This window comes from Phalacrocorax aristotelis, chromosome 4 (assembly GCF_949628215.1).
Source record: "Phalacrocorax aristotelis chromosome 4, bGulAri2.1, whole genome shotgun sequence".
Lineage (NCBI taxonomy): Eukaryota > Metazoa > Chordata > Aves > Suliformes > Phalacrocoracidae > Phalacrocorax > Phalacrocorax aristotelis.
Window position 1 is genome coordinate 71,241,094 of NC_134279.1, and position 26,900 is coordinate 71,267,993.

The following is a 26,900-nucleotide window of genomic DNA, read 5'->3' on the forward strand; positions in this document are numbered from 1 at the left end:
TGGCGCGTGTGTCTGTGTTCATTTTCTTTGGCTAACCTATATAACTTAGATACAACAGAGCAGTTAAGAATTAAACATTCTGGAAAGAGAGCATGAGGTATAGAATAGAATCATAGAATCAAAAAGGTTGGAAATGCCTCTAAGATCATCAAGTCCAACTGTCAACCCAACACTACCATGCCCACTAAACCATGCCCTGAAGTGCCACGACTACATGTTTTTTTGAACACCTCCAGGGATGGCAACTCCACCACCTCTCTGGGCAGCCTGTTCCAGTGCCTGACCACTCTTTCAGTGAAGGCATTTTTCCTAAGTAAAAAATTTTTCCTAAAATCTAGTATCTAGTACCGGAGTCCTTTCTGTTGCTATAATTTTTTAATCTATTTTTTATTCTTTTTCAATACAATGCTGGAAAATTAAACACACTGCATGTGTTTTTTTTTTTTAAAAAAAAAGACAAGCAAGCAAAAGAAGCTTAGTCCCCACTTTAATTATTTCTGTAGAAAATGTCATAACCTCCTTCAAAAAATGCATTTTTAATGGCAACACCATGTTTAGAGAACATGACACCTCTTTCAAAAAAAACCTCAAAACAAACAAAAAAAAGCAAACCCAGACCCTCTCTCACATATCAGTAAAAGAATTTTTATATAGTATGGGATCTAAAACAGCAGACTTCATTTCTGCTTTCAACTTGTGCTCAGCTGTCAAGATAGTATCTCACTTCTGCTTTTAGAAAAACTGCAGCTGACAAGAAAATGCATATGCCTAACCCCATGGCCAGACCTCCTCTTATAAAATGGAAAAAAAACAGACCCTGTTTTGAACAGCTTGTGTGCAGCTTGGTGGAGACGCGTGCATTAATTATGTTGCTGTAAGTTTACAGCCACAATGACTTGGGATTCCGCATAGAACAACTGCAGCTCCACTGAATTAGGAGTGCAGTGAAAACAACACATAAATACACACTTGGGAAATAATGGAAAGTAGTTGCTCAGTAAGGTCCGTGGGTGAATGCTTCTGTTCATTAGTATCTAGCATGCTTTCAACTTCATAGTTAAAACTTTCAAAGGCATAAATTATTTTTAATTATTTCTTAAATATAGCAGGAGTGTCTTTTCACTGTGTTTATAGAAGCAGCTTGATAGAGGAATTAAACTTTCAGTTGTTGTGTCTGAGTTACTAACTCCATAGATCCTAAAGAATTAGCTTCCAATGTCAGCAATGCTTCTGTCATGCAAACCCCACTGCATAGCCCTTGGCAGCAATTGCATCTGGCATCGGTGGGGCAGGCTTTAAATGCATGTCAAACTGTACTGTCCGTACTGCGGCTCCTGGAAAGCCAGTCTTCCCAGGATGCCTTGACAGTAACTCATTCTTTTCCTGCTGGGACCAGCGTATTTAAGTATTATCCCCACTGAATTTGTCATCTACCTTTCACAAACAGCATCTCACGTTACTTTCCTTTATGACCTGTGAAACTAGAGGCAACCAAGGTTCCAGAGGTTTGGGACAAATTAAACTTAACTGACACATTTTAGCTTCCTACAGTAGGATCCCTTTTCCATTGTTCAAGCTGCTCTTAAAATGTATTATAATGTGCAAGTACTTAGAGATTTTAGGAGCTACCTGTGCTGCAATATGATGATAATGGGATTAAAAGGAACGACAGAGTTGTAACAGTGGGTCAGCGAGCTGCCGAGGAAGAGTGACTGGGTGGCAAAACATTGATTGTGGTTAGCTTCACCTATAAAGATTGCACTGAGGACAGACTGAGATGAGAGACTTTCACATACGCTGCCCTCTCTACCTGACAGCCTTCCTGTAGGGCAAGCGCTACTGAAGAACTGTTCCTGTTCCTGCGATGTATTTGCTACTCTAGAACCCGCTTAACCCAAGAACGTGAGGAGGTGCAAAGGCAGCAGTAAGTCTCCATTTCCCTGTCACTACAAGGAAGGGTCACCATTATTAACAGTAGTAACAGCTATATAATATTGCTACAATTGCTTCTCACATAAAGATTTTAGAAATTGTTAATGAGAAGGCTTAACTACCCATCATTTCTGTGTAGACCTTATTTTGCTCACTACGAGGAAACACACGGTGTGATATAGCAACCTCCCTTGTGTCACTGAATTGAGCAGTCTCAAATTCTTGAATTTCCTCTAAAATCAATCTAAACAGTCAAGCCTGTTAAAAAGTAGAGATGAGTATATTTTCATATTCATCTCAGTGCTTTTCTTGTTCATAGCCACAGAAATGCCTGAGCACATGGCACTACAGCAGCAATACTGACAGCAAATACATAAGCGCTAGAGCCAACTGCCTAAAAAACGGGGTGCCACGTCGTCCTTTAGAGATTTTTAGGAACAATTAGACACGTGTCAGAAATGCCATAGGTATGTACACAAACATCCTGCCTCGGGGAAAAAACAAGGAACTAATTTCCAGATTTGTCTGAACTGGGTTTTCCATACAAGAAGAGCTTATATCCAGAAGGGCTATTAAATTGATTCATAGTTTAAAGAGAAGCAAGAACCATTAGACTGCCTGTGGGACACTAAAGCTTGTGCCATTTTTTCCTTTATTGATCCCAAACTTGTGTTTGAAAGAAGTGCAGCCTGTGTGTGGTTTAAGCCCATGGTCCAAAGGATAGTTTGCCTCCTTGCTCCCTCCCTGCTGTGGTAGGCCACCCGGATCCCTTCTGGATACAGGACAGAAATCAGTATTGAATGTTTATTTTTTGCACAGCTACTTTATTCAGGCAGTAATGAATGTTAAGGACTGTTAGCATGCTTTTTGTTCGTAACGCCCTTTTAGCAGGATTCTTCCCTTCTCTTTTTTTTTTTTTTTACATTTTATATTTTCTAATATTTGTATTGATGATTGTCTTCACTTTGAGATGGGGTTTTAGTCCAGTCTTTTGAGTCCAAAACCCTCATCTATTTGACAACAAAGTCTTCTTCAGGAAGTCTCAGTTGTCATTCATGCTTTTTAAATATTTTCCCTCCATTATTTGTATAATTTTACTCAATACAAAAATACTGTTCTTTGAAGCACTGCAGACCTATACAGATGTATTAGTTGGATCTGTCTTCTGCCCAAATTGAATGTTACTTGGTTTCATTCATCATTACTAGGTCTAGACAAAAACTAATTTTTAGTCCAGTACTTCTATTTTTTTTTTTCCTAGCGAGTTCCAGTAGGAAGTTACCACATGTTGGGTGCAATGCCTTTTGTGTTACAGAATTAATCCATTTGCTTTGGAAATGCAATTTAAATTTGCTTGCTTAAGAGAATAAATCTGCTATAGCATCCCAACTTTTCATTATGCAGTGGTGCATAATAAAAACCTTGTTTCCTTCTCTGGTATGATTTAGTGATGAGTTATGATCCGTAACAAAAGTACTATAGACGCTTTGTTAGCAATTATTTATGGGCACTTAAGATTCTGAGATATTAATACAAGTAGCAATATTTTTAGCTTGTATAGTCTTATTCCTTCACACCTTGGTACTCGTTTTGTCCTTCCTGAATAGCTTGTAGGCAGTGATAGAAACATTCCAGTCACATGCATCATGTTTCAGTAATACCAATTCAAACGTGCTTGGAAAGTCTCGCCCTATCTTCCCCTGCCTCTCCCACTCTTCATTTTCTTGCTGTCTCATGGAGGGAAGCTTTAAACCATGTAAGTCTGTTCTTACCCAGTGGTAACGGAAAGGTTAACAGTAATGATAGTTACAGACCTGGCTTCGCTTTCCTCATCCTTTATCAGGTTTAAGTTCCTACAGAAGGAGGCAGCCTTTTGGGACAATGAAAAGGCACATCCTCCAGCTGTTCCTGATTCATCCCAAACCCATTAAAATGGTTTGGTGCACAGACGTTCCACTGCTAGTCGGAATGCCCGTGCAGATGGTGGCTGTGCTGGAAGTGGACTGCTATCAAACACAGATGTGCAAATCACAGGCAAATAATACTTTTGTGAGCACAAAATTAATTTGTGAATTGGAAGAACATAGTATTCTCCATTTGATACCGATATTTTTGATCAAATCATCATCTTGCTCATTGCTACAAGTCAGCAGAAACCTGAATTTAATCTTTGTTCCCTTTTCCTGTGCCATAAAACATGCATTAGTTACTTTACCATACATACAAGTAATTCTGTAAACCAGAGCGGAAGAAGATGCATGTCTCATCTGTTCTAAAACTTACCTTCAAGAGACAACTTTACTGTCTCTGGCATGGATGGTAACAGAGATTATCCATCACTTGCTACGCTTAGCACACTTGCACTCTTGCTTGTGTGAGCTAAAACTACCTAAAATGACAGTAATGGAAATGGAGGAAGGAGCTGTTGATCGGCTTGTATTCAGTGATGTGCAACCGCTGTATCTACACAATATGCAAATATTTGGTTAACTAGAGAAAAAACACTACATTGAAATGACTTCTAGTTTGTGGCAGAATTACTGACCTCAAGGTGGATAGGGAGCTGCACAGCCAATTCAAATGAAGCTCAGTTTGGCTGTCTCTGAAAGCTGCTTGCATCATACTTGGCTTCTGATGAATGAAAATTCAATCTAGATGTTCCCATCTAGTTAATAAAAAAAATTAAAGTTGTATCCATTGCAAAATTGCTGAAGCTTCAAAACAGAACTGAAAGCCTCAGCAGAGAATGATTTCCCACATCTACAGGGATAAGAGGCATGAGGGAAGCCTGCGTTTTGGCTCCTTAACTCTACCTTGTTCTAAAGGAACAAAGGAAAGACTGTTACTTTTTCAACATGTAGTAGATTTTGGAGAAATCAGTGAGACAGATCAGAGCATGAATGCTTCAAGCTCTTTTGCAGAGTAACCATAAAACTAGCATATTGAATTCTGCTGGCACAAATATGACTTTGTATGGCAGGTCTTTCGAAATGAATGTTTTAAAAAATTAAATTCTCTAGCACCAATCTACTATTAGACCACATCAGTGTTTTTTGCCCACTAGGTGAACATCGGCTGCCAATTTGAGGCTGCTCTACGTTGTGCTTCATTTCTACACAACAGCCACAGGCAAGGCACTCTTGAACAAAACATCAGGATTTTGTCCCAAGAATTTTTACAAAATTAAGTATTTTACAGGTTTACCCAGCTCTGAATCAATGGCAGAGCACTGCAGATAACCACGTGGAGTAAGTGCCACAACTAACTTCTTATCGTGCTTTTGAGGATTTATACTTCCGGTACCTGGTAGTACCTGTTTTGTTTCCTTTTAATAATTAGGACATGCCACGCTTCCATAAGAGCTGATGGTGTGACACTGTGTTTAGTCCCATAATATCAGCCCTTCAGCTTTTACCAATACAGAGGAAATTTTACCAATACACAACACTTCCAGACAGAAACTACATTATCTTGGATGGAGGTGGCTTCAGCTGAACTGGTGCTAACTGCTAATGCAAAGTCAACTTTTGCCAATAGCTCACAGCAACCAGAAATGCTATTTACTCTTTTCCACAAGTTATACATTAATTCACATGCAATAGAGTAATTTTTTAGATATATATATATACTAGGCTGTGGTTTTCCATGAATATTTTGAGGCTGACGCAGGTGTTTTTACACTGCCTAGCACGCTGGGACCCTGGCTGTTCTGTTTTTCTTCAGTGCGAAGAACAGCAATAATTTTAAGTATGTATCAAAAAACCTACCAGCTGAATAGGAAGAGTCATCTGTGGGTTGGAAATGGAAAATATCCACTAGGATAAATCACTTAGAATGGGATCTCAAAGGTATCATGATTATTAGGCAAAATGCTGTCCTTAAATAAGTGCTGACTCAAGAAGTGCTTAAGCACCTAAATCCTTGTGCGACTTGAAACTTTTAAGTGTACTCTGTGCTCTGCTACTGCTGAAAGATTTCCTGCAGCAGATTTTTCTAATAGTTTCTTCAGCCAAAATAATATAAGGAAGATGGAAGTATCATTATTTCCTTTGGCAACACTCTGCAGACTTACAGTTCATGACTGTGTAGTTCCATTCTGTTATTTACCCGAGGAACCTGACAACTTCGACCCAAGATTGATTACACCATGATGACAATACACTCCTCTGGTTGTTCTAGCAGAAGAACGGATTCCCACTCTCAAAACCAGAGTGAAAACGTTAATACTGAAAAACGAGTGAGTGATATCATATGCTCCAAAATAGTATGTCTCTTGCATATAAACAAGTTTATAGTGCTTCAAAGCTGTTTTGCTTTAATTTACCTTCTTTTAATAGTAATATGCAAGCTGTCTTGCAGAGGAAGCAGTGACTTTCAAAGAAAGATATGGAGAAATTTGTGCCAGTCTTAATTATATTGATACCCGTCTTAGAAATCCAGTGGAATAAGCACTGAAATTTATCAGTCTCTGTCCCAGTCACAGAAAGCATCTGCAGAGGTGCGTTTTTGGTTGATGGTAGGTTCTCAGTGCCTACTTATCTTGAAAATTACCTCATTCTCACCTTGATAGCATGGAACTGGTGTCAATGGTGGCAAGTACTTCTGTACAAGTTTACCTCAGCCTCTCACAATTTGTTCAGGTGAAACTTGCCCGCATCGAAGCTTGAACAATCATGGATTTGCTCTTCCTGATATTGAACAAATTACACCAATGCAAGTTCAGATATTTCTGCATTTGGTACACTCCCAGCTTCAGGTGTGAAGTGACAAGAGGCTGGTACTTGCATCCTCAGCTAAGATGGGGGACAACTTTTTTACCACTATTCTAGAGACATGATCACTGAGTCTATGTGCAAAACGCACAAGGCCTTTGCAGAAAAGAGCAACGAGTTTCCAAGATGATGAGGAAACATGAGAACTCTGCTGCTGCAAGGTGCTGATTGCTCCTAACTCCCTTCAGTGTGGGGGTGGAGAGAAGAAGGGGTGCGCAGGACAGGTCGACTACGCAAAAGGGAGCAGCTTGAGATGGAAGGTAAAGACACGAGAACTGAAATATAAATCAAACAGATTAGAACAGCAATCACTATCCTAGTCTCCACTTCTGGCGTTACAGGTCAGTTCCACAGTGCTATGGATGCACCTTCACTTGATGTCCCACAACTTTCACAGTCCAAACTTGCTGAAACCACCAAATTTTGTTTTAAACGCCACCAGATACAAACCGGGAGTCCCACCGCAGTTTCCCCGGAGGCCGGCCCGGCAGAGCTCGGCCCGCCACGCTGCCGCTGGCCGGACCGCAGGGCGGGCTGCGACCACCGGTACCGAAAGCGCGACTCCCCCCAGGCGCGGGGCGCAGAGCTCCCCCGAGCGGCCGCCCTCAGCTGAAGCCCACCGTTCCCCAGCCACCGCCGCGCCCCTGGATCACCCCGCCGCGGTGGAGCCAGCCGCGGACTGCCTTCCCCCAGCACGACCGCGCTGAGACGACTCAAAATGGCGGCGAGGGCGCAGCCCCGGCAGCCGCCTCCCCGCCCCCCGCCGCGCAGGCGTTTCCTTCCCCGGCGGGCGGCGCTTCTCGCCTCCGCCGCGCCGCGGGGGGGGGGGGGGAGGGGGGGGGAAACGGGAGCGGCGGCGGGGTGGGACGCGGCCGAGCTGCGGGGACCGGAGCGTCCCGGGAGGAGCCCGGCACCTGCCCCGCCGGCAGAGCCCGCCGCCGCGCCGGCAGCCAGGTGTGCGCCGCACCGCGCTACGCCGTGCCCCCCGCGGGGGCGGGCGCCATGGGAGGCCCTGCGCCGCGGAGAGAGGGCGCCCGGCGGGCGGGGGCCGCACCACCTCACCCCCGCTGAACACGCCGCTCCTCCGCGGGGGCCGGAGAGCGACATGGACCGCCCGCCGCAGCCGCCAGCCGCCTCTTAGTCCCGCAGCGGCGGCTGTGGGACGGGTTGGGCATGGCCCAGCACGAGGAGAGAGATGGAGGGCAGCGCTACCCCGGTGAGACGTCAAAGTTTCTGCGTGGCTCTTCCTCCTCGGGCGGCGGCTTGCCGTCCTGCCGGGGCCCGGCGCGCCCGGGACTGGGGGCTTGGGTGGCACCCGGCGGGGCGAGGGGCAGAGCCCGGCGGGGCGGGCGGGACGCAAGCGGGCCGGCTGGGGAGGGTCGGGCCGGGCCGGGCCGGTGCCGCCGCCGCCACCTGCGCGCCGCGGAGGCGGGATCAGCCCCCGGCGGTGCGGGGCACGGTGGCCGGTGGCTCGCCTTGCCCGACCGTGGCCACCTTAGAAAGTTAAGAGAGGCAGCTCGGCGCCGCTGGAGTGTTCACCGAGGGGTGTACAACCGCAGAGGAGGGTGAGCGTTGCTTCCCCAAGGCTTTGGGGAAAGGCACTGGTTGTGGTGTTTTGTTTAGGGGTTTTATTTTTAATGAAGGCCAGCAGCGAGGAAGCCTTCGCAGTGTCGGGCCAGCCTCTGAGCTCGTGAAAAGGAAGAAACTTTCGTCTCTCTCGCTGCCTCTCCTTCTTGTCGAAGTCTCCCAGGCAGCTCCCAAAGACCAAACAAAACTACGGCTAACCTTAGCTGGAGCTCTCACGACGCTGCTGCTAATTTAACGTGGCCTCAGATTTTTTCAGTAATATTAGCGTGGGGAGGAAAAAAAGCCCTCTAAACTGCATCTGGAGCAGAGGCTTTAAAAGAACACTGTGACTCATTTATATTGCTTGCCTGACATAACCATTTTTACACTTTTTTGCTTACTTACAGTCGCTCTCCAAGCACTCTGCTCAGAAGCCAGATTTGTAAAGCGCACCCTTTGTGAAGGACGCTGGCTGGGAGTTAGATAAAAGACTTCTTAATAAAAATAAATCCCAACTTGTTTCTTTTCTTTCTGCCATTAAACTTTAGGCAGTGCTTACATATGTAGCTTTTATCACTGTATCTCATGCGTTGTCGAAAGCGAGACTGTTTTTTAGCCTCAGGAATTCTTCGCTGGTGGCAGTGCTGTGGCTGTAAGATGTGAACATAATCGGAACCAAGAAATGTTTAAGAAAAAAACCCTTGGGTTTGATGCTTTTGTGCACTGAAGTCACCTGCAGTTGCACTTGATAGCAGCAATGTGTTTCTTGGTACATTCAATAAAAGTATTGTCAAATGCATGGAGAATATAAACCCTTAATTTTTTCCTTTAAGAAGAAAAAAAAAACAGTTGCAACTTTGTAACTGAGGAAATTCCTTGCTCTTAAGAACTTTAAAAAAAATTGTTTGCAGAGAGAACTGTTGAAGAGATAAGGTATGTGATAAAATTTGAGATGTTAACTCTTTGAGAAATGAGCAGTGTATGTATGCCATTCCTCATTCCTGTGAGGCAAGAAAACACAAAGCCTGTTTGGTAGACAGCTGTCTTATCCTTCCTTATAAACAAGTTTTTTGCCTAAATTGCATTGCAAGTCACAGCAAACTTGGAAGAATGGGGCTTGAGCTGGCATCTTTCTAATCTTTGTTTTACTGTGCTGGTTTGGTGTTGCTGTTAACTTTTTTTTTTTAAATTTTACATTAAAATGGGTTAAAAAGCTATTTTATTCTAGATCTCAGAAATTATAATTAAGTATGACTTGTTTCCCTCTGTGTGGCGAAGTGATGTGCAAAGTCAAGATCTGTTTAAAAGCCTCTGGTTATTGTCAGAACATGCCTTCTTGCATGCCGTGGTCAGAATCTGGGGAGCGTGAGGCCATACAGCAGCCGCACTGGGACGGACCAAAACTCCACCTGTCAGAAGAATTGACCTGGGAGAGGGCCTAAAAGCAGGGCTAACGTATGTTGATATTTCCATGAAATTCTGACACTTGCAATTCAGAGACTTCCTGAGTTTTCTTGTGTTTATGAATCCCCAGTGATTTTTGCCTTCCCGAGCTTACATGTAAACTTCTAGCATCAACAGTGTACTACGGCAAGGAGTTACGCAGTTCAACTACCCTTGGCATGAATAGCTACCTCCTGATGTTAATTTTGAACCTGGCTACTAAACTACCTTTATCTGGTGCCCCTTAGAGCTTATGTTGGAAGAGTTAATGAGTAAATAATATGTACCTATGCTCTCAGTCCCACTTGTGACCTCCGCTGCAGTTTCCTATCTCCCTTCTGGGATTTTCACGCTTACGAGATCATGGTTCTTATAAGACATAGGATGTTAAGACTTTACAAAAATCAGTTTTATTTAGATGATAATATATTTTAAGTAAACCATGGGGATTATGAATGTTGTGCAGAGAAAATGGCTTATTCTTTCTCAATAGTTTATTATACTAGGAATACTTTAATAACGCTATGTTTATTAGGATAATGTTACAATAATGTTATGTTAATAAATTATTTATGACAAGAATTTAGGATTGGAGCACATGACACTTAGAATGTTTGACATCAGTTGTCAGATTTTGCACTTACCAGTGAGGAGCTGAAATAAGGAGTATAAAGATCACTATAACCTTAAAAATAATTCTATAAGAACCTAATGCAAAATGAATCAAGGAGTTCTCATGTATGTTTTTGACAGCTGATTACATCTTAAGTTTTCATTTAAAGCCCTTGATGGGTATACTTCAAAGCTTCCCACGGTTTTGCTGAACTGTGTAAAACCCTTGTAGCTTGTTATTGCATAATTTGCTCCAGCAAGCTATAGCTGTTACATACTTCTGCATTTGCTAGTTGTCCGTTAAAGGATCTCTTCCTGTTAAATCTCTTGCTTAAAAAAAAATACCAAGTTAAAATAGCTTCAGTACCACACGTGGATATTTATTTTCACTTCTCTTTGAACTCTCTTGTTCACAGAATTGTTTGGCCACTTGAGCTGCTGCATTTACTGGCTCTTCCAAGGCCACTTGAATGCTTACCATTTGTAAGCTGAGTCAAGAAGAGCCATGCAATTACACTGAGGCCTGGCTGCTGCTTGGGGGAGCAGAAGGGAAGGCAGTCACTGAAGGACTTTGTTATGGGAACATGCTTGTGCTGTTCACCCAAACAACAGCAAAGTCATTCCTGGCTGATTACATTTCTGAACCTTGTTTTCTGGACTCCATTGTCTGGATACATTAATAAGTATGAATTGTGATATAACAAACAAATGCACCCTTGCTTATACCGTTCGATAGTGTGTGTGTATATGCTGTAGAGTAACGTTGGGGCTGGGTGGGCTGGTGTTTTAAAGAGCAATATAATGTGTATGAAGGGGTGGGTGAGCATGGGGAGGAGATGAGAGTCAGACTTACATTAGAAAAATAAGTGAATCCAAGCAAGAAGGTGTGAAAGCAGGAGATCCAAGTATGCGCAACAGTGATCTATCTCATATTACATCCACTGCTCCATGTTATGTCATGTTTGTCCACTTCGACTATCACAGATGACTTCATGAAGTAGAATAGTTTGTTGCCTGTATTCAAGGATTGTTGTTTAGGGTTTTTTGTTTGGTTGTGTTTTTGCTGGCCCTTGCAATTTTAATTTGCTAACAGAGGTGTTTGTAATGCGTGCTGTTTGTATGCTGGCTATCTCACAGACATCAGTTCTTTAAATTGCAGGGGATGTAAACTTTTCAAACCATAGTAATGTGAAAAAAGAAAAGTTGCTATAGCAACTCTATAAGAAAACTGTACATCTTCACAAGCTTTTTAGTCAAAACAATAAATTTGAAACCCTGCATATCCAAAGGATTAGGCAATTGATGCATTGATTGATTTGGATGGGTAGCACATAGCTGGCCGTTAAAAAGTTACGAAAAGGTCTAAAAGATGAAATATCCAGGGTTGTTTCTACTTGACTTTTCCATACACTTAGGAGTGGACTGAACTGGAGCGTCGGATCAGCTAGTGAATAGCTTTTGTGTAGTAGGCTAAAGAGTTGGTATAGCATACAAAGTACGTTTGGATTCATGAACTTTTCGTGTGTCTGAAAGCTTGTGGAAAAAATCATTACGGTTTGGACCAGTGGAATATGTTTGAAATGTGTTTTTGGTCACTTACTGCCTGTCAGTATCACTAAGCAGAAGTGTATTGATGGGTCAGGACTAAGAACAGACAGTGTGTCAAACCCTAGTGTTTGGCAGGGCTTAGGTGCCATTAGCCAGTGGTTTGGAACTGCTGTGAGGAACCAGTTTTCCCAAATGAGATGTTGGATTTAAGTTTTGGCTTGTTTTTGGGGGTGGGGAATGTTGTTTGTTTTTTAAAAGTAGAATGCGGGGAGGACCTCCTAGAGGGCAACTGGCACCTTTAATTAAGTTGCTATTATTGAGAGAGAATAGGAGGCCAGAGTAGGAGACCAGGCTTCAGGAACTGGAGAAAAATCCATCTAGAAAGCAAGCTGTTTGCAAGATGGGAGGACTATTCTCCATTCCTTCACACTTAGCGCAGAGTATTTCAGAGTGAAGAAACTAAAGCAATATGTGCATGTTTTTTCTGCCAACTGCTGCAGAGTAATTACATTGCAAACTTCAGTAGAGCTGTAAATAATTTAACTAATAACTTCATATAGAAAGAGAAGATGTATGTAATGTCACAATAATAATTGTGTAGTTTTAAAGGGTCAGTAGCAGTTCTGGAAGCCAGGGCAGCAGTCCTGATGGTGTTGCAGGTTTATGAAAGGCTGCAGTCGCCCACAAGGACAGTGCACCTAACCTGCAGCTTGTACTTCACTGCCCTCGTTTTGAGGGTTGCTGATGTTTAGAGTGGAAGTGGGACACTGACTGGATTAACTGCCCGGCTGGCAGCCCCTGAGGAGACAGTGTGAATATATGTATTTTGCAAATACGAAGGATAGCGATCCCTGAGTGCAGTAAATACAGTATATTTGCAAGTGTCAGTTTTACTGTGCATGCACTGGTGAAGTGCATAATGTGTATTGTCAAAACATTGACTGCATGGATAGCTTCATAGCTATTCAGGTTTTGCATCTCTTGCTTAATGCAAAACTGATATATTATGCATTCTATTTTACTGACAAATTGATTGTCAGTTTTATGTTTTCCAGAAGAGTGCTAAGAAATTCTATCCAAACGAATGCTTCAGAATTTTGGTCTAAGTGTATGGAACCAAGTTTTGTAGCCCCCTGACATCAGAAAATATGTGTTTATGATTATATAAAAATAAATTTCAAATACTTGTACTAATATTGACATGGAACATTAAAGTACTGCCCTTTTTGTAGTATGTAATTTCACTCACAGGAGAGGCATACAAAGCAAACACTGGCATAAAAACTGCTTATGAAAAGCTTTTCATGCTTGACACTTTCTAGAAGCCTAATTTAAGTTGCTGTTGTCCTGCCTGTTTAAGCAGGGGGAAGGGATAGTAAACTAATAGCTTTTAATTAAAAGCCTAGAATATGACAGGACTGAGTATATTGAAAAAAACCCAACAAACAGCCGGCAACAAAGCACAACCTTCCTGCAAACTCATAATCTTGTCTTTTCTTTTTAAGCAGTTCCCAGTTGGGCCAAGACAACTGATATGAATTTACCCAACTCCTTAAATGGTTTGAGCTTCATGGGAATTCTGGATGCAAGAGTGGGCAGCAGTATCCAGGGTCTTCAAAACTTGAACTCCGGGACCCCGAGATCTCTCTCGTTGCCTGAGTATGGGCCTGGCCAGCTGTCCAGTGCTTTAGAAGATTGCCATAGCCTTAAATCAGTGGATTCTGGTATTCCAACTCTAGAAATAGGAAATCCAGAGCCTGTTCACTGCAGTGTGTTAAATGTGAAGAGAAAGCAGTCAGAACCTGAGATTGTGCCTGACAGGACTTTTCAGAGTGCATGCACACTGCCATCTTACGTGCCTCCACATTCTCTGACTTCTGAACATGACCACGCTGTGCGAAAATCCTCTACGTTCCCAAGAACTGGGTATGACACTGTCAAACTTTACAGTCCAACTTCAAAAACTCTAAATCGAAGTGATGATATCTCTGTCTGCAGCGTTTCTAGTCTTAGCACAGAACTGTCAACAACTTTATCAGTTAGCAATGAGGACATTTTGGACTTTGTGGTCACAAGCAGTTCAAGTGCAATTGTGAATCTTGAGACTGATGAGGCGCACTTCTCGGATGTTACCCTGAATTCCACTAGAGAGACCAATGATCAGAGCCAGCAGGAGGGTTGTCAAGAGACAGACGTGGACAGTAAACGAAAAATATTGGGACCTTTTACGAACTTCTTTGGCAGGTAATGTTTTAACAAAGAGATTAACCAAGATCATGGGAGAAAGGTCTTGTGTGATATTTTACTTCAAAAGAGGTTATAGCTTGCCATTTTATTTTAAATTGGTATTAACAACATACTACTTCTGTGCTAAAGAAAGTTGGCAAATATTGCTGGGGACTAAGGCTCTGAACCCTGCTTTGTATTATCTTTATGGTGTATGGAAGCATCTTAAATCTACTTAAAAGATTCCGTCTGCATTACAGTAGAAGGAGTTCAGAACAAGGTTTTTTTTTTCTCTGAACAAGGGTTTTCTTCCTGGCTTCTCCAGTGATGCCTTTTGTGATTTTGGCCAAGGTCCTTAATCTCATGTCCCACAAATAGGTCAATATAGGTAGGATCCATACCAGCACTGAAGAGCTTTGACATCTAAGGATTAATGAGTGGTCAAGTAGTGATGGAGTATTTTATTGATCAATGGAAGCGTATGAAGCTTAAAATACAAATACTTGCCAAACACTTGCGTGACTGCTGTGATTTTTCCAAATCTCAGTTATAGTTTTGTTAATACCTGTTTTCATTCATTTTTGTATGGAATGAGAACATCTGACATTTTGTCACTCAGTTGTTGAAATGAAAGCATTGGCTACTCAAAGCAGTTACATGACATCTTCCAAATGTGGCCCTTAAATGAACAGTAAGGTATTCTAAATGCAGATACCCAGTGAAAATGGTCAGTGAGGAAAAGGATTCATCTAGTTTTTGGGGTTTAGGTTGTCTGTTGGTGTTTTTTTGGTTTTTATTTAAGGCCTTCATAGTGTTTCTTATTTTTAGGATATAATGTCTGAAGTATGATACATTTTGAAGAAAGGGTTCTAGAAATAAACTTGAGACATTGAGCAGAGTTGGTTGTATCTAGCCTGTTTTGAACATGTGATTGCTTCAGCTAATCTTTTTCCTCATATAAACCTTTCTTTTTGCATGAGATGAATAGGCTGATATGAGTAGGCTGATACAATACTTAGATAATTGGCAAACATCATTCTTTGAAAGGCGCTCTTATTTGCAAAGCTTAAGAGAAGTAGTTTCCTTAGGTCTATTAAACTGGCTGAAGCCTTAATTGATTTTTATTCTGAGCTTGAAGTTAGAGTAGCGTGCTGTGCAGCAGAACTCCAGTCATCAGTCATGTTTGAGGTGCTGAAGCTTTTGTGGACCTCTGTTGCCATGGAACCGGACTTAATTCTGAAGCAGGAGGCTTCTCAGCACTTCAAAGCATGAACTTTCGTTACCCATTCTGGTAGCACAACTGCTAACTCAAACAAATGTGGTCCTTCAGCCTGGAGAGAGCATGTGGAATGGGTGTACTTAGACCCTGCTCAAAGTAGGATGTTTAACTGCTTCTCAACTTTTTTCATCCAACAAACTAAAGCCATCTGTCCAAATTCTGTTCTAGTGTGGTCTCTAGTAGTTTTGCCGGTGTTACAGAAATGGTGGTACTCACTAGACTGAGGTTTTTAACCTGAATCTTTGCAGCTACATTGAATTCCAGAGCACAAAAGCTGTCCTTACTGCCTTTTAAATGGGGAACAGGTAATCATGGTCACCACGTGATGCCATCATATGAGGATTAAGTTCAGACTAGGTGATCGGCTTTGAAATTCCAGGTGCTCTGTCTGTTCTGTCTGAAACCTGGCCTTTAATAACCTTCCCTTTAATATCCACTTTCTGCTCTTTCTGTTTTGAAAACAAAAGTTTTGCCTGTACTTGCACACCACTCACCCATATTTTATGCATCTGTTCTCTTATGTTGTGCAACCTGGTGGTGAGTTTCACAGGTATTGAACAAGCAGGGAGCTTCTGAGGGTCCTTCCTTGCCATGGGAAATACTGTCTATATTTACGCTGTCAACATTGTTAAGGATTGAAAGATGCTGTTACTAGGGTTTGTTCCTATTTGCAACCTAGAAATTCTGGGGTTGTAATTGCTTTGTCTAACGATCCCACACAGTCCCCCTTCCATGGAGTTCCTGTGGGCTCCTTGGATTCTCAGGGTTTCTTCCCTGGATTCTTCCATAAATGAGCTTGGGCCCTGTTGTATTTTGTTTGAAAGTAACTTGACTTCTAGGGGCCTTCCTACCTAGCTCACCCTATGCTGTGTGCTGGGGTTTATGTACAGTGTTAGGCGAGGAGGAGGCAGTTGGAATAATATCTTTGAACAGTGCCTTTCTGAGAAGGGAGATTCTTGTCAAGACCGAGTTTGCTCTGGATGTGTCAGTTAAGATTTGTGGCTGCCTGTAGACATAATACTGACAAATCTTAGATGCCTCTGGTGCTTGGTCACATGCACCTAAGCTGCTTACATATTAATTAAGGGTAAATCTTCTGTGGTATCAGGAAGATGCTTGGGGAAGCATCTGCTTTGAAATGTAAAATTATTTCTTAGCACTCAGTAGATTTACATTTCCTTGTGAGAGAGTACGCATATGTGCACTGTGCGTGAGGCTGTGTGTTCCACATCAGTTATGCCAATATCTGTGGTATGTTATGAAGTGTTGGTGTTGGCTTGAGGCTGCAGTTGAAAATTGAGTTATAGAGGAGATCAAAGAAAGGAGAACCCCGTTGGCTGTTGCCTGTCAATCCCAGCACCTTCAAGGGCACGTGGCAATGGAGGGCTCCTGCCCTGGCTGCTTGAGCACTGTGGTGAAAAAAGTTTCCTGGACTGCTCTGCTGGCTCACCTGCTGTCTCTTCAGCAGTTTGAGACTCTGAAAGGTCTGGTTGTTTCCTCAGGTTGTTACATGCATCTTTGGGTGTGGCAGGAGGATCCAAAGTGAGAAAAAGAGACCTCTTACCTGCTTGTTTATGCATAGCTTTCCTCTTGAAAGAGCTTAAAGCATCACAGGTACGGTGCTAGGTGGAGCACTAGTGCTCTCATTAGGCTCCAGGTTAACACATGAAAATGCTTCTGAAAGCAGCTGTAATGCTGACTGCTGACAAAGAAACCTGACGTGTTGGTTGTTCTCAAGTGTCACGTGTGCTTGTATCAGCTCAAGTTTGAATTAATTTCCTTCATTTGAATATATGCAGGAACTTGGTTTGAGAAGGTGTGAGCAAATAATTGCCTGGGAGACGAAAAAGTCAGTGCCTTGTCTGTCCCTTTGCCTTAGTGATGCACAGTAGCATAGCTTACTCAGTTTTACCTTTGGACTTCGCTTCTGTATGGTACTGCTGAAACAGACTTTTTAAATGCACGGGTTTTTAAACAGCTTTGCTGAATCAGGACTGTTGTGGTCTTACTGTACAAGTTATACTTTTCAGTTATCATTTGGAGAGTTAGGATGAGGCTTTTTATGGTGACACACAGAGTGACCATGAAAACGACTACGACTATGTTCAGTTAATAAGCCATGCACTTCCCTTCCTTTTGAACGGACTACAAGAATCTTTACTTAGTCTACTGCTGTGGATATTGTCTATCTGGATCCTCTTTCTTTTCAGGCTGCTCCTAGAAGTTTTTGATCTGAATATTCTAAGCAGCAGGATCTCAGGAAACCTCTTCAGGGAGTAGGGACTACACATGAAATAGAGGGCTTTAAGAAGAATATTATGTTCTACTGTTTCCAAAGAATCTCTATTTCTGAGATTCTGAAGCAGGGTTGGCATCCTATGCCATATATAGGCCACAGTCTTTAGCACAGGAGCACAGGTTTGTGCTTCTTACTTGTAGTCTGAAAAGAAAAAGGGCTTAGGTTTATCAATAACTACTTGTTTCAGCATTAAGTCTGAAATCATGTAAGTCATACATTTATATCGCATGCACACACACGAAACACATGTTTTGAGGTGACTGGTCATACTTGATTCGGAGTTCTGAACTTAAGGAATTAGGTCTGTTGATAAGCCAGTTGTGCTAATGAATAGGACCCTTTCATAAGGCCGTTTGTTGATTTTAAGGAGAGAACAGCTTACTGTACTTCTCTAATTTTGGTGTTAAGGTAGAATAGCAAGGAGCGTTATAGTGTTGATTTCTTACTTTCATCTCTCCAAAGAGGGAATTCACTGACCATTGAAGTGAAGAGAACGGATTAAAATAATTATGATTGAGTAATCTGAGATATTAAACTTTATATGTGATGTTGTCTCCTCTTCTGTGCATGTTTTTTGTTAAATGAAGCCTGTTAGAGTATAGACTGTTCAGGAGGAGACAAGCTGAGAACAGGACTGAAGTGTGTAGGAGGAGGGACAGAAAGAGCTGGATGTGCTGTGGAGGAGGATATGAGGACATTGCTTTTAACCACAAATGAACAAAAAGTAGCTGAGCTGCAGGTGGAGTTGCCCAGAAGCTGGGAGGAAGGACTCCAGAAGCCCAGCCTCTGACGGGGGGGACTCACAGGGACACCCAGCACAGGCTGCTTCGCTGCCTGACCCCTGGGATTCACTCACCTGTTGGAGGGAAAAGAGAAATTTGGTGGCAGTTTCATCCCTCCCCACTACTTTATCTGGGTGCATTTTGAGCTAATCATTGTCGATAACAGGCCATCTATAAGGGTTGGGGAGAGAGGAAGACAAACAAGTTTGTTTCAGTGGTGTGGGAAGCAGCATGGGCACCAAGGATCTGTGTTAACAGATAGTGCTGGCAACAATATTTCAGCAGCCTATGAGGCATTCAGGTGTTCTCATCTCATGGGTGCTTTAGTCTTCACAATATGGTTTTGAATACTACTTATTTGAAAGCTGCTTTCTGTCTACTTGAAATGATAGAACTCATCTGTACTTACTATCGTGTCTCTGTGTAGAAAAAAAAAAGTTGCAGCATTTTCTGAAATAAACATTCTCTCTCAAAGCAAATCTTCCTTAGGTGCAGAGTTGGAGTTCTCCAAAGACAACAGCTTTTTCTTTTGATAAAGGTTGAATATTGAATGATACGGCTTTCAGAATTCCTATCCTCTAATTTACTGTGTCAAGTTTTGAACTTTGTCATGTGGCCTGTTCTCCAGTAGGTGTTGAACTGAAACTGTCCACGTTAATTTTAATCCCTGTTTTCCCTTTATACATGAAATAATATAACTTTTGTTTAGAATTACTGTTCTGTTAGTTTTTCCTTAAATTTTGCACTAAATCTTATTTGAGATGTGGCTCTTTATTCTAAAGGAAAGTTGCTTTTGCAGATAAAACCTTCTTTATTTAAACACCTGTTTGTGCAAAACTGTTTTCAGTTACTCAACAGCAAAACTAAGAGGCTTCTTGAAGATATTTGTTCATTAAAGAAGTTAAATGAAAATCTGCTAAGCAGTACTTTGAGTTTTGGCTTTTTTTTCTTAGTAATGGTACAAAACTATGTGGTAAGTGAGGACTTAATGTGATCCAGTTATTTTAAATAAAGGCAAATGTGTATGTTTCTTTTCTAGTGGCTAGTGGGAAGCATTGAAAAAGTCTCACACCGGCTAATGAATGAGACCTGTAGCATAGATGGGGTGTCATACGTCACTTGCAGCATTCAGCTGTAATGCTTTTCCCCCCTGTGCCTTCTCCTTCATCTCCTGTGTGAGGCTGCCTTTTGGAAAGCTTGTTCAGTTCTACACACTCCACGTGCTTGCTTTTGAATAGAAAGAGTAATAGTTACATACATTTTGATAGATGTATACAAGGCTTCAGGAATTAATTCAGATGAATGAAATTAAGGTCAGTTTTCATTCTGATTCATTGTCTATATGAAGGTTTTGTAAATCAGTGAGTTAGGTGGGCTTCAATCTCCAGTTAATTTGCAAGAACGTTCCTGATGTTTCCCTGTGTTAAAAGGAGTTGTGAAAAGAAGTGGACAGGCACTTGGGAAGAGGGAGAATATCAGCACAATCACTGTCATGTAACGTTCTGTCTATCTCTCTATCTAATCAAGATACCCTTTAATGTTCAGCTGACTTTCTGTTCCATCCCTTTCTTATCAGCAATATCAACTGCTCTAAGGTATTGCAAGTACAGAAATTATTTTAAAAAATTGATTGTAAAGAGTACTTAATTCAGGGTCAACATTGTGAAGGAATGTTATGTACACTTAGAGGTTCTGAAAAATGCAGTGAGCAATGTGAAACAAATATAAATTCTTGCTCCTTGATTATTTTTTTCTTTAATCCTGTCTCACTTCCTTTCCCTGTGTTATGTAATCTGTGGGGAAGTTGGAGTCAACATTGACTTTTGTTTTTAAACATATTTAAAAAGGCTCAAACAAGAAATGGTCTGTTAATAAAATGCAATCTATGGATGAATATTTGTTTAACAGAAATAGTATTTGGAGACCATGGATTTTCTGAGGCAGGAATATCTGTTCTTATGTCTTGCTCTGGATATTCAGGCTTCTGTTAAATGTTGAGTTTCCTCGCAGGAAAAAAAAAATCTACGAATTCTTCTTTATGAACCGTTAATCTCAATTTGGGCATTAGTTACATTGCTGTTTTAAGGAGCTATCCATATTAAGCCTCTCTTCCTAGTCGTTAAGTGCCTCAAAAGTTTTCACACAACTCATAAGAATAATAAAGAAAAAACCCTACAGTAAATAAGGAGTCATTCACACCTTACGTTTACAACTAATAGAATAACCACAAGAACTTGGTAACAATCGTGAGGTAAGACAAGGCATTTCCTTAGTGCTTGGGCTCCCCTTTGTGAGCTGCAGCCTTTCGCAAGTACAGAATCACAAAACAGTTCAAGTCGGAAGGGACTTCTGGAGCCCTCTGGTGTAACCTCCTGCTTGATGCAGGGCTGGCTTCAGCATGAGATCATGTTCCTCAGGAGCTTGTCCAGTCAATCCAAGGTCAGTTACCACAACCTCTCTGGGCTATGTCATCCAGGATTTGCTGCTATCGCTGTGAATTTTTTTTTCTCCTCTTTCATGCAGTTGGAACTGATCTTGCAGCAGCTTGCTGCTTTGCCTCTTTTTTTTTTTTTTTCCTTTTTACTGTTTGTATCTCTGAGAATGGTCATTCAGGCTAAATGAAACCACCTCTCTCAGAGCCCCTGCTTGTGTATCATAGGCCTTGGCACCCAGCCATCATAGTGGTCATCCATTGGACTTCCTCCAGCGTTTGCTCTCTCTTTGTTTTAGTTCAGGGCCCCTAAACTGGGTACAGATGCAGTCTGATGGGTACCAGGTAGAGCTTTGAATCTTTCTTTTTCTTCTTGATATTGCTAATACAACATAGTCCATCTTTAATGCTGCAAGCTCTTACTGCTGGCTCAGCTTCAGCTTTTTGCTTAGGATTCCATTTTTGATCTGTGTGGTAAGAGTACTTCAGATCAATGAAGAAATCTGCTTGCAGACTCTAGGAATAGAATATTAGGTTATTCTGATAACACTGGGAAACTGGGAATTTTGCCAACTAGAAAAGAACCATTATGTATAGCTGGTTGACTCTAGTAGTTTGAACTTGGGCGCAAATGTTGCTACTGTATGAGAGTCCTAACTGGCTGAAACTCTTGTTTCTGAGAATTCTGCAGCATTGGCCTGGTAGGCTAGCACTGTGCATCAGCCACATGCAAAACAGTTCTTGGTTTGCTACAACCAGTCCTAACTGCTAACGTGCAGGATTACTGTCTGATTTATCTTTTTGTGCCTTTGACACTTCAGTGCGGGCAGCTCTGGTTTGTTCTCCTCTGAAATGAGGGCTACCCTTTAAGGAAAAAGGTAAATGCATAACATTGTAGCCTTGATAAGTAGTTTTATCAAGCCCTGCTTTTCTCCCAGAAATCTAAAGAGAGATTTCAAAGCTACCCTACTGCAAGCTTTCAGATATGCTGTACTGCTAACTTGTATTGTATTACTGTCCCCCTCAACTGTGGAAATCTTTCTTCTACACCTGCAGGTATCTGTTACGTTGTAAAGTGTCATTATTCTTTGTTCTTACCGAACGTGCCGGAATGTCAGTGGTTGGAAAACTTTGTTTATAAAATATGATAGGGATTTATAAAACACGATTTGTCATTAGTTATCTCCTCCATAGGAAGGTCAACTTCTAGGCTGTCTGGCTCTACTTCTGCTGGGTTTGTTTATCCATAAACCAAGCATTGTCCTTTCTTTACCTTGACCTTTGGCAGCCTCTCAGAGATTAAATTCTGCAAACCCTGCTTTCGTATGTGCTTTTGGAATCTTAATCGAAGCGTAACTTTTGACTTGTTGATGAATGTTCTTCGCCATGGCCAAAATACAAATACATGGGCTTTTCTGATGACATTTTGTTCTGTTGTTGGTTTGGGTTTGGCTTTTTCTGTTTTTCTTGTTTGGGTTTTTTGTTTTGTATTAAAGAAAAGAGTAGATTGACTGGGGGGGGAATACAAGAACTGTAATCACTGCATTTAGTAAATTTTTTGTAGAAACCAGTGTTGTCTGGTCATGGGTACCAGCTGTTGGCTTCCACCTGTGAAGACTGTAGATTTAGGGCTCTTCAGGAGATTTTGGTACGTCTTCCGACACGAATTTCTTCTCAAGTCCATCAGTTCCCTAGTCATCATGATCTATGTATGTTGTTCCTCTGCTAAACAGATAACCAAAACTGCTGGGACAGAATACGTTGCTGATTTTTCAGGATTTATTTTCTGTGACTCTGGAAATTGTTTAAGTGGCCAGAGTGCAAATTTGTAACACCTAGAGGCAAGAATCATTCTTCTGTTTACTGAGAGTAAGTTGTGAAGGTTATTATGGAATACAAAGGGTTGAAGGATGAGAAGAAAGCAATGTTGGTATACCTTTTGCCTAGATTCCATAATAGTGTGAGAATGTTTCCTAGATAATGTTAATTGAATTGGTACCATGCCAGGTAAGGTGGCTGAACACTTTTGCTCACAGTGCAGCAAATATTTAATTAAATTTCTCTTAATATATTTTTTGCTTAGTGCTGTACATTACTTGAAATGTCTTGTTTCAACGTAGGTTTCTGGGTGCTTTGAAGAATAATGTCTGTGGAGGCATTTCTTATACTGTGCTTATGTTCTTGACATGGGTTTACCTAGTTCTTACGATTAATATTTGCTTGCTGTCAAACTTTTTAGATAAAGTCCGTTATACGCTCCAGCATGACTGCCTTGCATAGGCTGAGGGGCTCAAGACCTTAGTGCTCTCTCCTCCTGTCATTTAGAGTTATCAGGAAATTTCAGAATCTTCCTCTGGAAGCAGCTAAAATGAACTTTGGCTTGCCTCTGTTTCTTTCCTGCCTCGTAAGAATACATGTGACTCTGATACTCATCTGAAATTGTTTTTCAAGATAGTTTTGTTCTACCAAATCTCAACCTTTTGAACTTTCTCCACTGCCCTTATTTTTTCATCTGCTCTACTCATGAGACTGGTAAGTCTTTCCAGGTGTTAATTTGCATGACTATTCTAACTGTTTTGTCTTCTGAAAATAACCTTATTAACTGAAAGACTAATTAAAATTTGAATGTGAGCATGCATCTTGAGAACAGGAAATGTTGTATGTGTTTTTAACACTCATAACGAAAATGTACGTGCAATTGCAAATTAGTTTTGGAAAAACGCAGGCTGTGCATGAGTTGGATCATTTTCTAGTTAATTCTCATGCTTGTTTCTTCACAGCAACTGTCTTTTTTTTTTTTTTTTTTTAAAGAGTAAGGAACCCATTTATTTGTAAATATAATCCCTATGCTAGGTCAGTGTTAAAGTAGTCTACCACAGAGCAATGTATGCCGTCTCACTTCTGTTTTGCTCACAACTATCATTCCATGCTGCATGCCAGTAGTTTGGTCTTTGGAACTTTGTCTAAGGAGCTATGTCAAAATAGTAACATCAAAATAGTTAAAACTCATCAATTTCTGATTTTCTGGAGAACCCAAATACTCTAATGATGACAACTCCAAAGTCCTAAGCTCCTGTACCCTTTTATTTCAGGCAACTGGTGTATCTTGGGAGTTCTGGTAGAAAAAAATACTGTGCGTTGCCCGGAAGTCCAGGTGTAGGATGTGTGTGTGTGCAGCAACAGGTGTCAGTGGGTGTATGTGTGTCCACCTCACCCTCTGACAGCTACCGTGGTGTATGCCAGAGAAGTAGGTCCCTGACTCTGGTGTCTCAAGGGGCGCAGTATTGAGCCCGCCTGGCTAGAGAAGCCTTTGAGGCTTTTCAGGGAGGAGGTTTACAGCTGACTTTTAAGATCTGGACTAAATTGGCAACAGAAGCCATGGCAGCCCTGCCTCTGCTCCTTGTAGTGGGTAGGTTGGTATACTGAAGTGGGAGGTGGGGTGGGGAGGGAAGGGATGGCCTTTTGAGAGGGGACTTCACTTAAGTGCCTAACCTTCCTTGGGACAAACCGCAGCTGAAATGTGGAAGAAGTGAATAGCTGAACGCTCGTGGAGCCGTCATGCAGCACTAGTTGCTGGCAGTTGTGGTACAGACTTCCTGTCTTTTTAGAAAGAGAATTGGGCTGAAGTAGATAACCTTTCTGCTACTGTGGTGATGCGGGACTTTGTTTAGAAGCATAAGCTTGAAAAAGCTGCAATAGATGCTATATGGCTAGGTTTGGCTTGATTACTTGTTACTGATGTAGTTCTAATATTTTTTTATTTTTTTTATTTGATTGAGGCTTCAGCCTGCCCATGACGGCACACAAGGCTACATAAATACTGGCAATATATGAATGTGCAGTATATATATATGGCAACTATTCAGTAATTACCATAATCTTAGCAGTACTTACAGAACCAAAATGAAGTGGTTTTTAAGTTTTATTAAAAAAATAAGGTTTTCCTGACACTGCTGAACTTAATCTGTTGGCATTAACTTCCTCTCTTCCCCACAAAAAAGGCAGTTGGGCAGATCAGTGTATAGTAATGGTGCAGTATGGGTATGTTGAGAGCAAAAGATATCTCTCCTGTATCACAGGATGCTATTCGTATGTAAGCGAACGCTAACACTGGAGTTAGAACTCTCTTCAGGCAAGTAATTCCTCTCCACAGCTCAATTAAAATAACAAGGTTAAACAGCTGTTTGGTCCCAAATATTGTTTTTAGGGGACTGTGCAAAAGTAATTTTCTATTTGAAATGTGATCTCAATTTAACTTCTGTGCTTGATTTTCCTAAAATAAGCAGCTGCAGACACTTAGTGTAAAATAGTTAACATGTTCAATAGGAATGCAAATGTAACCCATGACACTGTAATGGCTCCACACTAATGATACTGCAGACATGATGTATCATGTCAGATATTCCTGTTAATATCCCTGTTGTAAATCAGCCTGATGTGCCCTAATGGTTGTGAAGAGGACAGCGAGACTGAGATAATGATCAGCATGTGATATTTTCTTTCAAGGTATGTCAACCCTTTTCATATCCAAGATCTCAAATTAATTTTTGTATCTTAAAACACTTGTGATTAAACTTTGAGATCTTTTACCCTGTGATTTCTGAGCTTGTCTTTGGTGTGAAGATCTGTTTGTTTTTTTTCAAATAGATAATTTTTGCTCCTAGTTAACCTGCATTTTCCATTAGGTAAGATCTCCTTAAGTTACCTTTAGAGTGGAATTCTTTTTGTGAATTATGTTTGGTCAGAAGTGAGACTCCTTACAGCTTTTTCTTAAAATCCTGGGGTGCCAAGTAAGCATGGGATAAAAGGAATTCCTTTTTGTGGTGTGGCAGCAGAAAAATGAAAGCTTTTGCTATGAATTATTTGCTCTGATATATATATATGGCAGGAACCATTGCTTCCTTCTAAGGGATTTGAATATTTTAAGGGTCTATTTTCAGTCCACAAGTCTCTAGTAGTGGCTTTATCAGGTACCTGTGGTATTGTCCTGATTTATTGGAAAGCTCTGCAGAAATTGGACAAGAAAACATTCTGTAGTTTCTTTTTTTTTTTCCCCCTTAGGTTTTCTAAAATGAGGTGCAAAGGGAGCTCTTCTGCTCCTTTCATGCCAGCCCAAATGCCATGTGCTTTACCTTTGGCTTGTTGCTGTCTGGAGCATATCAGGGTTTAGCAATGTTGGGTTTCCTCAGTCAATGCAAGAACAGGTTGTAGTTTGTAGTTCTACATTTGGTTGTGCCAGTTTGTGGCTTCTGATAATGTTATGCCTTTTGGGAGCTTTGAGACTTTTTGGAGTGTGTAAAGAGTGTGGACACCAGCAAAACACCAGGACTTAGGCAGAAGAGACAGAGCAAGGAAAAAAGAGGAAAAGGAGAGTAAGTTGCTCGGTAGAGAATGGGAATTGTATCTTGACTGTGCCTGGTGCTTTCAGTTCAATATATACTTTAAATTAAAAAAAAAAAGGTGAACTGGAAATCCCTGACATAGTACAGAGGGAGGAAGAGCTGCCTGGTGCCCTAGAACATAGAGTGGAAATCACATGGACAGAGAAGAGTGAGCTGAGCAAGTGTTGTGCCATCTGCTAGATAAGCTGTAGAACAGATTACTTATTATGATGCTCCCTGTAAAGGGAAAACAGATAGTTAGGATTGCAGAATTGAATTGAAAGCAAGTATGTGAGATCAGCTTCTCAGGTTTAGTTCATCTTACACATGCATTTGCAGCAGAGAGCTATTATACTTTATTATTACAATTAATCTTTATTTTGCTCTGAAGATAAAGACCTGCTGCTCTTAGTATGCCTCGGAGGAGATTGTGGGGATTGTTGCTTGAATATAACTGTGCTAGTAACCTCTAATGGGGGTAGATAGGGAGAGAAAATTGCCTGTTAGTCCTTTAACTTTCATATTATTGCAGTGCCAATGAACTGTGGTGAAAGCCTTTTACTTGCAAAAGAGAGGATTTGAATGTGCACAGAACTGTCACACAGGTGTACCTCCTTGTGAGGCTCTTT

General features: G+C 41.3%; 1 protein-coding gene across 4 annotated transcripts in view; it reads left to right on the plus strand.

Annotated features, from left to right (window-relative positions):
* Positions 1-7,550: 7,550 nt before the first annotated feature.
* TBC1D14 (TBC1 domain family member 14) overlaps positions 7,551-26,900 on the plus strand; it is a 73,394-nt gene continuing 54,044 nt past the window's right edge. Inside the window, exons 1-2 of one of the 4 annotated variants that reach the window (XM_075091927.1) lie at positions 7,551-7,920; positions 13,382-14,117. In XM_075091927.1, coding sequence (XP_074948028.1) covers positions 7,878-7,920; positions 13,382-14,117 — 779 coding nt within the window. In that variant the 5' untranslated portion in view covers positions 7,551-7,877. Of the gene's footprint in view, positions 7,921-9,548; positions 9,726-13,378; positions 14,118-26,900 lie in introns of those variants that run through there. The other 3 variants (XM_075091926.1, XM_075091929.1, XM_075091928.1) reach the window with 3 other exon arrangements.